Consider the following 13,961-nt stretch of genomic DNA (forward strand, 5'->3'; position numbering starts at 1 on the left):
TCTGAAGTTATGAGAAAAGAATTTTGTATCTTCTAGGGAGTCAAAAGAGGAAGTGGAAGCTCATGACAATTTGTGTTTACTCAACTGTATATTATATCTCTAACAAATTGTGCCTTTTTCAGGAAATGGGGTGAAAAGGGCAAGGAGGACTCTTGCTTCAATAAACTAGACTCCTGAATCTCTACCTCTACTCACAGAAAGCAGCAAACTCAGAAAACATGCACTAGAATATACTCAGATTTATAGTTTGTTGGGGGAAACATAAGTCTCTAAGGCTCTGATGTTGCCATTCCCCTTTCCCTGTTTTCCCTTAGATGCCTTTCCTTTAACATGGAGATTCATCTAAATCTCCTTACTATTCCCTAAAGTTAGAGGTTATAAGTATGTACATATGTATGTATTGTATGTGTTATATATACACACACATGTCTAGATAGATTGGAAATTAGCTTAAGAAACGTGGGTACTTTCCACCACCTCACCATCTTCTTGCACTTGTTTTGGCATCTTAAGATTAAGAAGTTATGCAGCTTGACAATGCACTTTACTCTTACAAGTCTTAACACAACCACGGCTATTTGCTTCTTCACATTTCTCTTCCAGCACCTGTTAGAGACAAAGCTGGGGTGGTCTTTATGCATGCTCCCTATTTACCAGTTCTCTGAGTAAGATGGGAGAAAGAAAAAAAAATTTGACATGTACTGAAGCATTTGAAAAGACACTTGTCATGCTTCAGAAATAAATTATCCACTTTGGAAGATTTTTTTATATATAGTTTTAAGCACACAATAAAAAATTTGAGGGGTTTTTTTTTATGTTTCTGAACAGACATTTCTCCTAACCTTTAGCATTCTATGCCAGTAACAATGTCCTTTTTCTGTTGCAGTCCATGAAATCAATTGATCCTAAGATGGATTTTATATTACTTTACCCTTAAGGAAATAACACCAAATAAAAGAGATTAATCTTTGAGATGTCTCTAAAGAAATCTCCCGTTTTGCATTAAGACACATGATAAACTAAAATTTGTTATCATTTGGCTATGTGCGAGGGTCTTCTGCTGTTTCTGACACAGTTTACCTGTTCTGTGGATTAGCTGGACATCTTTCCTTAGTAAGTGTGCAGATTTCCATTTCCTTAGATAATCATATCTCTCCTAGCAAGACAGCATTTCTTTCAAGCCACAGCAGCTAATAGAGTGAAATGATTACTCCATTTCCACAAGGAAATGTGATCTTCTTGCTTTACTGAAGCTATTAAGATATAAAATGTATTCAATGGCAATCAGAATGTGAATGGCATGCTGCTTCCAACAAGTTTTACAGACCAAAAGAACCTCCCTACTGTGAAGGAGCTTCCCTCCTCACTCACAGAAGCTTTTGTCTCCCCTCTCCTACCTTTCCTTTTGAAAAGCCAAGAGTTAATGATTTGGTTAATCTACAAGTAAAAAACCATTCAAGATGCCACTTCCAAACATAGACTCTCATTAACATTGCAAGCTGACCCGTTATCATATCGTACTCCCCCTTTCCTTTTCTTAATGAACATTTTGTTCCATTGTATTTGTTTTATCAAACATCTGGAAGCCAGACCTGTTCCAGAAAGAAACTGCAGTGCCTATGACTTATCTAGCTTTGTGTGAGTAAGAATAATAACGAGTGGAGTTAAATAAGTAAAATTACCTCTATTGAAAATACTTAAACACTTAAAAAAAATACTCAACCGAAATTCCGAGGAACAACATACAGCCACTTTGAACCCGAATAATTTAGTCTGACAACAGACTCTGTTCACAGCTGTCCCGGGGGGAGGAGTTGAAACCTGAACTAAACCCTTACCTCGAAGCAGTGATTGGATCCCTTCTTCCAAAAGGGAGGAGAACCCGCCCAGCCAAACGGGCTCAGTGTGTAAAAAAGCCCGAGCAGCTTCCGAAGTGATTGGACGAACAGAAACCGTGGCCCTACCCTCCTGCACCTGATAGTGGGTATTTACAGCACTTTGCAAGGAGCCTCTGCCCTGCTCTAGGTTTCCTTCACTGCATGGATTCAGCAGAGTAGACAATGCTAGAGGGACCAACGTGCGAACAGTGATTTGCAGTCCTGCACGGAACCTGGGGACCGTTATTCTAAAGCAAAAGACATTTTGGGAAAACTCCAAAGTCCTGACTTCAAAATGCCACGATCCTTCCTGGTCAAGAAACATTTCAATTCATCCAAGAAGCCAAATTATAGTGAACTGGACACACACACAGGTAAAAGCAAAAGAGAAAAAGAAAGAAAAAGAAATCTGCTCCTTTCTTACCAAAATAGCTTTTGATAGATTTAAGTAATTGTGCTGTTTGCTTGGTTGTCTTTTTAATTGCTATGTTGAAGTAATTTCCATTTTGTTCTCACTGCTTGGAGAAAAATCTTAATTTAGAAATTTGTACCACCACTTTTTCTTCTGTAAAAGAACTTTGTGATTTATCTCTTCTGTTTATTTTTTTTGCTAAAGCATTTTTTTCCTGAAGTTTGATGTGCAATTACTTAAAAACAGATTTAATGAAATGAGGTTCTTTTCCTTTTATAAAGTTGCATGATAAATAAGTGTTGTATAGAAATATAGAATACACATGTCTGAAAGAAAACAGTATCTCATAAAGAATGGCAATGGAATGCTCTCACCCTATGTACAAATGCAGGCAGCTGTAGGCATTTGGACATCAGCTAAAAAGGTGAAAGTAATGATGAGGCTTTTAGAACTTGATCTATGTATTGCACTGAGTGCTAATCTTCCAGGTGCTGTCATGGGTATTTCCACTGAATGTACAATACACAAATACAATATGCATGTGAGTGTCATATTTTTTAAACCAAATCCGTTTTACAAATGCCTCTGTTGTCTCCTCTGGGCATCTGTCTTGTACACTGTGAAATTATTTTATAGCCTGTTAGTAGGATTTTCCAGTTACTTTATCTTAATCCTCTTTTCTTTTTCTTTTTTTGCCAGTGATTATTTCCCCATATCTCTATGAAAGCTATCCAGTGCCTGTCATACCACAACCAGAGATCCTCAGCTCAGTAGCCTACAACCCCATTACTGTGTGGACTACAAATGCTCCGTTCCATTCGCCGTTGCCCAATGACCTCTCTCCTCTTTCTGGATATCCTTCCTCCTTGGGGCGAGTGAGCCCCCCACCTGCGTCAGACACCTCATCCAAGGACCACAGTGGCTCGGAAAGTCCTATCAGTGATGAAGAGGAAAGAATCCAGTCCAAGCTCTCCGACCCCCATGCCATCGAAGCAGAAAAGTTTCAGTGTAGTTTATGCAACAAAACCTATTCCACTTTCTCTGGGCTGGCCAAGCATAAGCAGCTGCATTGCGATGCCCAGTCTAGGAAATCTTTCAGCTGTAAGTACTGTGACAAGGAGTATGTGAGCCTGGGCGCCCTGAAGATGCACATCAGGACCCACACTTTACCTTGTGTCTGCAAAATCTGTGGCAAGGCATTCTCAAGACCCTGGTTGCTTCAAGGACACATTAGAACTCACACTGGTAAGCAAAAGAAAAATTAAAAATTAAAAAAAAAAAGGCACAAATGCTACTTTATAATAGAATGAAGCTTTATGTTAGCTTTGGGTTTGCATTAGGTACATGACATCAGTGCTCTTAAATGTGACTGACGTTAATTTATAGCTGTTTCCTGGCTGCCCTCAAAGAGTCATTACAGCACAAAATGCTGAGGTTCTCGTTAACAGCCTCTGCACTGATGATTGCAAACATACATTTAGACTTTGGAAAGGACTCTCGATGTGCTGGGAGTTTGGTCTCAAAGATCAGTTAGAAAAAGCAGGAAAGGTTGTCCCAGAATGCGTGTTCTGTGTGCCTGCCTCTCACCCCCACCCCCACTAGTAATCAGTGAGTACAAATGTTGCTATCTTAATCAACTGATTTAGTAAATAGATGAAAAGGTTACCTATAGGTTTTTTTTCCCTTCTCTAGTTAAACATGTTCTTGTGATAGCTAGAATACTCCTAGAAGCCAGCTCCCACCCCTCATTCCCTTCACTCCAGCCCCTGCCCCACTGCATTTCTTATTCCTGGCACAATATCCTGCAAAGGGGAGGGAGAGGGGAGGTCTTGTAATGTAGCTGTATAAGTAAGATAGGATCAGTTGTAGGAAGGGGGAAAAAAAGACAAATGTTTGGAAGAGCTTGAACAAAAACATTAGCTGCACCTGTTGTGAATCAGAAAACTTTAATAAACAAGTCCCCTGATACAAGAGAATATTTCCTCAAGTACAGGAGCAACAAGTAGTATTTCAGTTTGTCTGGCAGCATCCACTTTTATCTTAAGGTGGCAGACTCAAAAAAATTATATGTAGCAGGTGTCTAATAAAAGTCAGTTTGTGAATTTGAATCAGGGTTGGCAATACCAAAGTTAACTATTTCTGATTTTTGGAGCTCAGAGTGCCTGTCATTCTTTCAGAGCTGTCTAGCTATTCATTTTTCTTATGGAAATCACTAACATATTTCTTCCTTTTTGTCTATTTTATTTTTTCCAGGGGAGAAGCCTTTTTCATGCCCTCATTGCAACAGAGCATTTGCAGACAGGTCAAATCTGAGGGCTCACCTCCAGACCCATTCTGATGTAAAGAAATACCAATGCAAAAACTGCTCCAAAACTTTCTCCAGAATGTCTCTCCTGCACAAACATGAGGAATCAGGCTGCTGTGTAGCACACTGAGTGATGCAATCATTGTTTACTCGAACTGAATGCATTTCTTCACTCCTATTCCAAATGATAAACACAAGTCCAAAGGCATTTTCTCTCCTGCTTTCCAACCAAATTAGAGATGTATATTTTTTTAAGGTTGAAGACCATAAAATCCATAAGGGTTTCAGATTACTCACTTCCGTGGGAAGTTCAAAATTGCTGTACACCTACTAACATTTCAACTAGAACCTAAGGAAGAAGCAAAATGAGCTTTCTTCAGAGATGAAGCCCAAAGCACATGATCTCTTTTCTTGCTAGGAAAAGAGTGCAAAGATTTACATTCCTGCCAAATCATTTCAATAGAGAATAAATAAACAGTATTACCTGTAATAAAGAGTTTCTTTGAGCAAGAGAATCTGCCCGACACCATCTATCTCAGGTGCCTTACAAAGTATTCCAAGTTTACTTTTTTGAAATTCCCAATATTACTGTTTGCTGTTGTTGAAATAAGGCCTTTGTTGATTATCTGCAATGCTTTACAATTCAAAGAAGAAAAAATACAAAAGAATGTATTAATGTATTTCATGTTTTATAATAAACAGTATGTGCCTTAGGGGAAAGAAAAACTAGCTTTGAATATTCCTGGTGCATGCTTGACCCATGTTTTAGTACAAAATAGGTTTTTACTTTTTTCTAAAATTAAAAAAAAAACTAAAAACTAAACGGGAATAAGTGCAAGAGAGGGGATTTTTGGAAGTTTGACTATTTACTTTTTTTCCTTTTAAAAATGCACAAAGAAAATGCAATATCTACAGCATTACCCCCCTCCAAGTGCCTTTTTTGTTAATTGTTGGTGAACATAATGTAAATTTTTTTTTATTTTTATATGACTGAATGGTATATGTATGAAAGTGAGCTGTTGCCTATGGTCACATCTATAAGCAACTTGAGGACTGTGTGAAGTCAAATGTTTCTACAATTTTTTAGTCACTTTTTTACAATAAACATTTTTGAGAAAAAGTTCTATTGTTTGTTATAATTACTTACAGAGGCTTTATTTGCTTTGTCATTAAGAGGGAATATCAAAGCAAATAATGGTTTAGCTTATTTAGTAAACATGATCACTTAAAAGTATCAGTGGAAAGGACATGTTGGCTTATAGGTGATAGATGTGAATAATATAATTCTTATAGATGCACAAATATTTATATTTAAAGTGCAAATAACACTTTCAAATTCAGAAAAGAGTAATCAATCGAGAGGTATGCTGCCATCTACCTGTGGTAAAAAAAAATTATTAGAAGATTCTTTTCTTCTGCTGATTGTCAAAACTTGTCAGATTATAAAATATAATACCTTTAATGACTGCTGATTTCACTACATGTTTAAAAATAATCAAATCACAATTATATTATGGAGCCCATAGGGTTAGTCTATAGCTTTTAAAAAGAGATTCTACATAATTCAAGATGGCTTTAATTTGAGAAATGTGAAAATTGGGAAATTTAAATTGAGAAAATGTGAAAATGTGGGAGAACATGAGAGAAACATGAACATAACGTTAAAAAATCAGACACAAGCTTAGTTTTCATGATAGAGAGCAGTTTAGATCCAATAATTCAGAGGAAGTGAGTCCAGCAACTTGTAATAAATGTGTTGGTTGAAGTTGAACTAATTAAGGTTAAAAGTTCTTTTATGGCTTTCCTCTACTGTCTGTACTGTATGTATACAATATATGTGTATATATATATTATATATACATGTTTAATATATTATAGTCTTTATATAAGGCTTTGACATAAAAGTGATAACAGGTATGTAGCTATGTAGAGACAGACAGGCAGACAGAAAGATAGTTAATAGATATGAGATGTAAGGACCCACCTAGGTTTTCAGTAAAACCTCATTCATTAACTGAGATCAACAAATTCTAATCATTTACATACACTGTTGACAATATGGAAATTAACTATTGCCAAATAACTATTGGTCTGTCTGGGCCGATTTAGCAACAAGAAGTGCTAAGTTATCAATTCCACTGATCATTACATCCACATTCAAATTGTGCTAAACTGGGATGGCTTTGAATAATAATTTGGTAAGAGAAATAAGATCCTAAAATTATTATATTGATTTAATTCAATCTTCAGAAACAAAATAATGATTACTTTAGATATGCAGTTGTCACTTTTTCTTTCAATATATACAGAGTTTCTAGGAGATTTTATTTTTTTGTACTAGATCTGTGATATAGATGTGGGGTAGCAACAAGTATTCCCAAATCATGAGTTAGACAGAATACAGTTTGTGTGACCAGAGAAAAGTGACAAGACTAGTCAGAAGTAGAACCATCACTCCCATCCCGGTGCCTTAATACCTTCCATTTGTTCCACTGAAGCAGCTAAATAAATTGTAGCCAAGGTAACGTTGGGTCTGTAATCTGATTGAAATAGCTCACAATTAGAATACTGGTTTTTAGTTTCACTTGGCCTTACCCCTCTGCACAAAACATTTCAGAGAGGCAAAATTAACTCCAGCTAGACTTTCTGGATACAGGACCACAGCTGGTTTAACTGAAATGGTCTGTCTCTACTTTCAGAAATCAGCACTGCCTTCATTTAGGAGCCCCTGGTATAGCAAAGATGTGTAGTGAAGCCTCCAGACAATTTCCAGGATAATAAAGAGTGAAAAGCATTTTGTGAGTGCTCCTACGAAGGCTTCAAACATCTTTGAAATGTGTCATGTGGTTACTCTATTGACCTACACATACCCGTTAACTCTCTTTGAAGTTTGTAGATCTCCAGGCAAGCATTTGGTTGTGTCAGCTTTCTCGTTCCAGACCAAAGCTTTAACAGTTACCTGCCTTGAAGTCAAGATTTAATTTCAAGCATGCCCCCTTTGTGAGGAATTAATAGTAACATTTCCCTTTTTATAGGACGCAAGTTTTACTTTCACTATTTCATTCCCATTTCTCTCATGATAAGGCATTTTTGGTCCTGAATTCAGACTTTCCAGACTTAGTGGTATCCTAGATAAACAAACACCAGGGATATAATGAAAGGAGCTGAAATCAGAAGAGAATAATTGGTTTCAAAAAAGGGAAAAACCTCAGAGTACTTAGGAACTCAATTGAAGAATCATTTATTGCAATAGCACCCCTACTGGTCTACTCTATTCAACACAGCAGAGTGATGAGGGCACAACTTCCCCCACTCTCCATCCTAAGGGGAGGGGCCCCTTCCACTCTGATGAGGAGGAACAGTCTTCTGCTTTAATTCAGAGACACAAGTGTCTTTAAGGATTATAGAAAGTTGGGAAGCAAGCAAACTCTGTTCTGAAGTACAGAGTGCAGAGGAAGATGAAACATTTTCCAAGGGATAACTGTGATACTGAGAGGTATAGTTTTATTGGTAATATAATACCAAATGCCAATGAAAACACATTTTAGAAAATAGAGAAATCCTAGTAAGAGATAAGGCCAGACTTTCTGACTACATATCAGGACATCTCCAAATGGGTATTAAGTCAAGAAAAGATGCAGGCAAGCCACTTTAGACCAAATACAGTGGAGTAGAAAGGAAATGTGTAAGGAAGTAACAGAAATTGGACTGTGGACCTGATGAAAATCAAGTAGCAAATCTGAAAGAAGTTGAATGAACCTCCTCCTTCAACCTGCTCACGTTGTTTTTGGTATTCATGGGGATCTGAGGGACAATCAAAGTGTTGGCATTCTCTTAACCAGCAGAAGGAAATTAGATTTCAAGGAGGAGGAAATGGCAAGACCAGTGCAAATTTAGTAAACTGGACAATATTTCCACGGGCCTTTTTTTAAAATAATAACAACTAATAATAATAATATATTTCAAGGTTTATGAACATAATAACAAATGATGATGAGACCTCTTATTTAAGTCACATTTACAGGCAACTAAAGGATGCCAAATCATAATGATAACTAAACTGGAGACAGTTGTTATCTTTGCAAGTGAAGAGAAACCAGCTTCTGAAGGTTGTTTCAAGGAATGCTTAGGTGATTTGCTTCAATGTGTCATATTCATGCAGGGTGACCATAATATAAGAGTTTGCAGCTTTCTGATGGAGGAAAATGTCATGCTAAAATATTTCCTAGGCCCTTCAATCTGTGATAAGATTCTCAAAACATGAGAAGACAGAAGCAAAATGCCCAAAGGAAAGATTAGAAATATTCCTTCATGTGCAGTGTTTTACAAGTTAGAGGCATTCCAAAAATGTTTGTTGTAAATGATGATGGTGGTGAAGATAAGTTGGGAATTAAATATTTTAGCCTCTCATTTTGGGGATTTTAAAGAACTGAAGGAATACCCAATACCTATGTAGCAATACAGACCCTCCTAGATTGATTTCCCAACTAATTACAAGAAGTTATTTTAGAAATAACTATTTAACCTTCGAGGGGCTAAATTCATCCTTACAACTATCCTGGTGCATTTCAGTCCATTTCCTCTGGTTCAGTCCTTCTTGGAGATGAAAAACAGCTGGTCTCCATCCTCTGTACAATAACACTTCATTTTCTCAAAGACCATTATCAGTCCCCATACACTCTGATACCTCACCCCAGCTTTTATCTTCTTAAGCTAAAAAACCTTCCAAGGTAAACAGTCATTTCATTCACTAATAAAATGTAGACATTCTATGGTGAAATCAGCTAGTTATAATTTAGTAGAAGACTAGGTTTCCCTGGCCAAGACACAAATCCATTGCCTACGTTTGTCTAGGTTTTGATCAAATTTTGAGCAAAAATAGTTTGACAATGAAGGTGGTCTGTCACCAAAAAGATAAATGAATGGTCGTACAAATACAGAGCTATTACACTGAAGTCCTTTTTACTTTCAGTAGGTATTGCTGATTATTGGAGATTTCCACCTTATCCTATAATATTTCCCCATGGGGGGAAAATATCTATTTGACTGGAACCAATGAATCCATAGGGTTTCTGAAACTAAAGGAGTCAATCTAATGGAGAGTTTGGCCTAGCTCCTTAACCCTGCAGGAGGTAGTAATTACTTCATGGAAAGTACACATGTAAAGAAGGAACAAACATGGCAGTCCTTCAGACATACTGACTTGCCAAACCTCCAGAACAAAAAGTGATTAGGAGCATAGCCTTGTCTACTGTCTCCAGAGGGGATGAATAAGATTTTTTTAAGCCTTGGCAGAAGTATTACGAATAAGAGATTGGATAAGTTTATATACTTTGTATAGTAGTTCGCTTAAAAAGTAATTAGGATCCTCTATTTACTGCTTCAGTTTTCATTCTCTGCTGAGTGCTGTTCTTTTCTCTACTTTTCCTTCTATTGTCTCCAGTTTGGAATTCTGTTACACTGCTCTGACTTGGCATCTCCCACCTAGCTAATTCAGCCTCAGCCTTCTTCACTGGTTCACCTTTCTCTTTTTGCCCTTGCTCTAAGTGTTGTATCCACTAATGTCCTCCCATCAGCCCTCTTCCTCGCCTCCTGCATTATCTCCCTTGGTGATCTCAATCAACCACTCCTGTGGCTCAAATCATCACTTTTCATCAAAGACCCCTCAAGTCCATGCATCCATCCCTGACCTCTCTCCCAATGTCTCTCCAGCTGACTGCTTACTATCACTACCCAAATGTCCCAATGGCACCTCAAACTCCATAAATCCAGGACTAAATGTAACATCTTCCCCCACAAAAAAAAAATCTCCCCTCAACGCCTCTTTTTTTTTTATGGCACCACAATCTTCCCAATCACTCAGACTCAAAACATCACATATGACTCTTCTCTGTCTTCCACCCAACCACCTACAATAATTTGCCAAGTCCTTTCAATTCTACTTTCATAGTAAGTATCTCTCACCACTAACCCCTCACGGCATTCCACACGCTCACCTGCCTCGTCTGGGAGAAGTCATTCCCTGACACCTGTACTACTGAAATAGGTAGCTAACACTCTCACTGATCTGGTACCTCTCTCCTTCTCTCCCAGCCTCCTTAATACCACTAAAGTTACCCTTTTATTACAGAGTTCAGACCATTTAAATGCCGTGATCACAAACTGTCAGGGCCCTTTAATTACCTATAGGATAAAATGCAAACTCTTTTCTTTCTTTCAAACTTTCCAGCCTTATTTTACTCTATTTTTTTCTTCATGGTCTCTGTATTCCAGATGATCTGATTTCCTAGCAGCTCCCCAATATTTCCCCCCCTTTCTCATTTCTGTGACTTTTCCAACAAAAGCATTATTGGTTTTGTTGTTGTTTATCAAACACAGTAATTTCTGTATATAGCACCTCGCCCCCTGAAGCTCATGTCTTCAACTAGAACATTAGGGTCAATCAATCAAGCACTAGACCCTCTTTTGTAATACAGAAAAGCAATAGGGAAATAAATAAATCAATCAGCAAACATCATAACTGACTGTGTGTACAGCATTCCATCACTGTAGCACCCCATGTCTCTGCAGAGAATGGCCAGCCCTGTTTTGTTTTTTTTTTTAATCTTTCTTTATGCTACAGGAATTTAATATATTGCTTTACACATAGTAGTCACTTATGAAATGTGGAAATTGATTAATTAAACAAAGTAAAATAGCAATGATATAAAAATAATAATATAGACTTCTCCCTTATTCCTTCTAGAAACATTAATCAAGGACCTACTACGTGTAATAATAGGAGATGACATTTATAGATCACTTTAGGGTGTGTAAAGTGCTCCAGATACATTACCTCATTTGAGCCTTCTAATAACTCTACAAGGAAGGTAGTACAAATATTATTATTACCATTTTACAGATGAGGAACTTGAAGCCTGGGGAGGTTAAGTGACTTTTCTCATCTCTAGGATCAAATCTAAACTCCTCTGCTTGACATTTACAGCTTTTCATAATCTCTCCCCCTCTTACTTTTCCAATATTTTTGCACATTACCCTCTCCACACGCTTCAAGTTTCAGCCATACTGAGCTACTTGCTTGGCTTCACATACTCTCCCTTCTCAATTATTCTGTTGACTACCCCCAAGCCTGGGATATCCTTCATCCCTCTGCCTCCTGGGATTGTTACCTTTGAAAATCAGCTCAAACACCACCTTCTTCGGGAGGTCTTTTCCAATAGTCCCTTCAGCTGCTAGTAACTTCCCCTCTAAAGTTACCTTATCGCTAGTTTTGTATGTATCTTGTATTCACTAAGACTCACATATGTCTGTGTTCATATTATCTCTGATTAGGCTATAAGGACTTTTGGGACAAGGATGGCTTTGCCTTTAATCTTGTTTTCCCAGTGCCTAGCACAATGCCTGTGGTATGGTAGGTACATTATAAATGTGTGTTGATTGGTTGGTAGAATGGTTCTAATGGAAATTTTGGTTCATAAATACTTAGTTAAATTTATGTGTATAGTTAAATATACATATATTTATTTTATATGTATATGTATGTTTATATACTTATACATAAATATGTACATATTTATATATAATATACATATCAAATATACATAAATACAAATATATATGGTTAAATATACATATGTGTAGCTAGGTATATGATTGACATATATATGCCACATTATGCCATGTCATACATATGCAGCACATGCCATCACATGCCATGCATATGCCACATCATTTCCATGTCATGACACATCATTCAGTATCATATCACATTGTACATACATATGTATGTCACTCATATTTTATAGTGTCATGCAAGGTGCCATGGCACTTAACATATAACACTGTGCATATATCATGTTTATGTCACACTAAGCCACATTTTTTTGTCATGACATACTACACACATCAGTCATATCACATACAAGTTGCATCATGCAGATGCCATGGTGATGTCACATTATGTCATATACATCATGGCGTGTCATGGTGCCATGCCATTTGTGTCATACCGTGCATATACTATGCCATGTCATGCCTATGTCATGCTAGGCCATGAATTATCATGGCACATAGCTTGTCATCAGGCTTGTGTCACACCAAGTCATACATATATTGCCAGTCACACCATATATGTTACATACCACACTGTGTTTATGCTGCACCAAACCATACTTATGTCATGTCACACCACACATATGCCATTCATATCGTACACAAAACATCACTTGCATGGTGAATGAGGCAAAGACAATTCACATGCACCAGAGCATTTGTCACTTCATAGAGCTCTGCTATGTCAAGCCTGAGCTATTCATTGTGGGAGCCATTAGTGAATGTGTGCTAAAGCACTTGGTAAGTGCTTACTTATTATATACCAAATGCCATGTTAAGCACCAGGGAGGCAAATAGAAAATACAATACTCTTTGCTCTGTGTGACCTCACACTCTAATCTGAGGAAACAACACATATAACTAGAGTTCAGCTACAAGGCATACAGAAAGTAATCCTAAAGGTCATATAGCTGGTAAGTATCTGAAGCCACAGTTGAACTCAGGAAGCTGAGTCTTCCTGACTACAGGCCTGGCATTCTATCCACTGTGCCACCTAGCTGCCCAGATTCACTATATATCCAAAAAAAAATTATTTTAAATCTCAGGGGCACTTGATCATATCATCACGATGAGCTTTAGCCAACAATAAAAGTAATAGCCCTTTATATAAAAATAAATAACATAAAAATTATAAAAATAATAGCACTTTCTGTTGCAGAGGATAAATAAGGAGATAAATTCTATGAAGAAATTAACAAGATTCCCCCAAACTCAGTTAACATGTCATTCAAACTAAATTGTGTATAAAGTGTGGAAAGTGGAAAGATGGAAACCGAGAACAGCATAAACTCTATAAGGAAAAGGTGATTCTGAACCAAGAAATAAAAGGGCAATCAAAGTTTTATAAATTACTGAGGAGTCTGCTCCCTACACATCATTAGGATTGTCTCAAGAAGAAACTAGGAAGTCACTGGGTATGGTGAGTACCTAATGACATCTTTCCAAACAAAACTGAGTGTGTCTTCCACAGGAAAACTACTGGTTTTGTAGGTCATAGTCTCATCAGCATCAACTAAATCCAGTCAGGATAGATAAAAGGTCAAAGTAAATGCCTGGATAAAAGAAAATAATAAAAGCTGAAATGTATAATTATACCATTTTTAGACCAACCTCTTTAAATAATTACAATGACAACATCTGACCTGTACATAATGTTCAAAACTTTAAAAAGTATTTGTCCATATTTATCTCAAGCAAGCTGCCAGATTTTTTAAAAATGACAAATGTATAGAAGTAAAGGAATGGTCACTTAACC

The 13,961-nt window shown here is 37.1% G+C and overlaps 1 protein-coding gene across 1 annotated transcript; it reads left to right on the forward strand.

The window, feature by feature from the left end:
- Nucleotides 1-1,921: 1,921 nt before the first annotated feature.
- SNAI2 (snail family transcriptional repressor 2) lies at nt 1,922-5,714 on the forward strand. Its single transcript, XM_020992591.2, has 3 exons — nt 1,922-2,251; nt 2,989-3,534; nt 4,543-5,714. The coding sequence occupies exons 1-3, from the start codon at nt 2,173-2,175 to the stop codon at nt 4,722-4,724; spliced, it is 807 nt and encodes a 268-aa protein (XP_020848250.1). The 5' UTR covers nt 1,922-2,172; the 3' UTR covers nt 4,725-5,714.
- Nucleotides 5,715-13,961: the final 8,247 nt, after the last annotated feature.

Source organism: Phascolarctos cinereus, unplaced genomic scaffold, assembly GCF_003287225.1.
Source record: "Phascolarctos cinereus isolate Bilbo 61053 unplaced genomic scaffold, phaCin_HiC Scaffold_4;HRSCAF=312, whole genome shotgun sequence".
Classification (NCBI taxonomy): Eukaryota; Metazoa; Chordata; class Mammalia; order Diprotodontia; family Phascolarctidae; genus Phascolarctos; species Phascolarctos cinereus.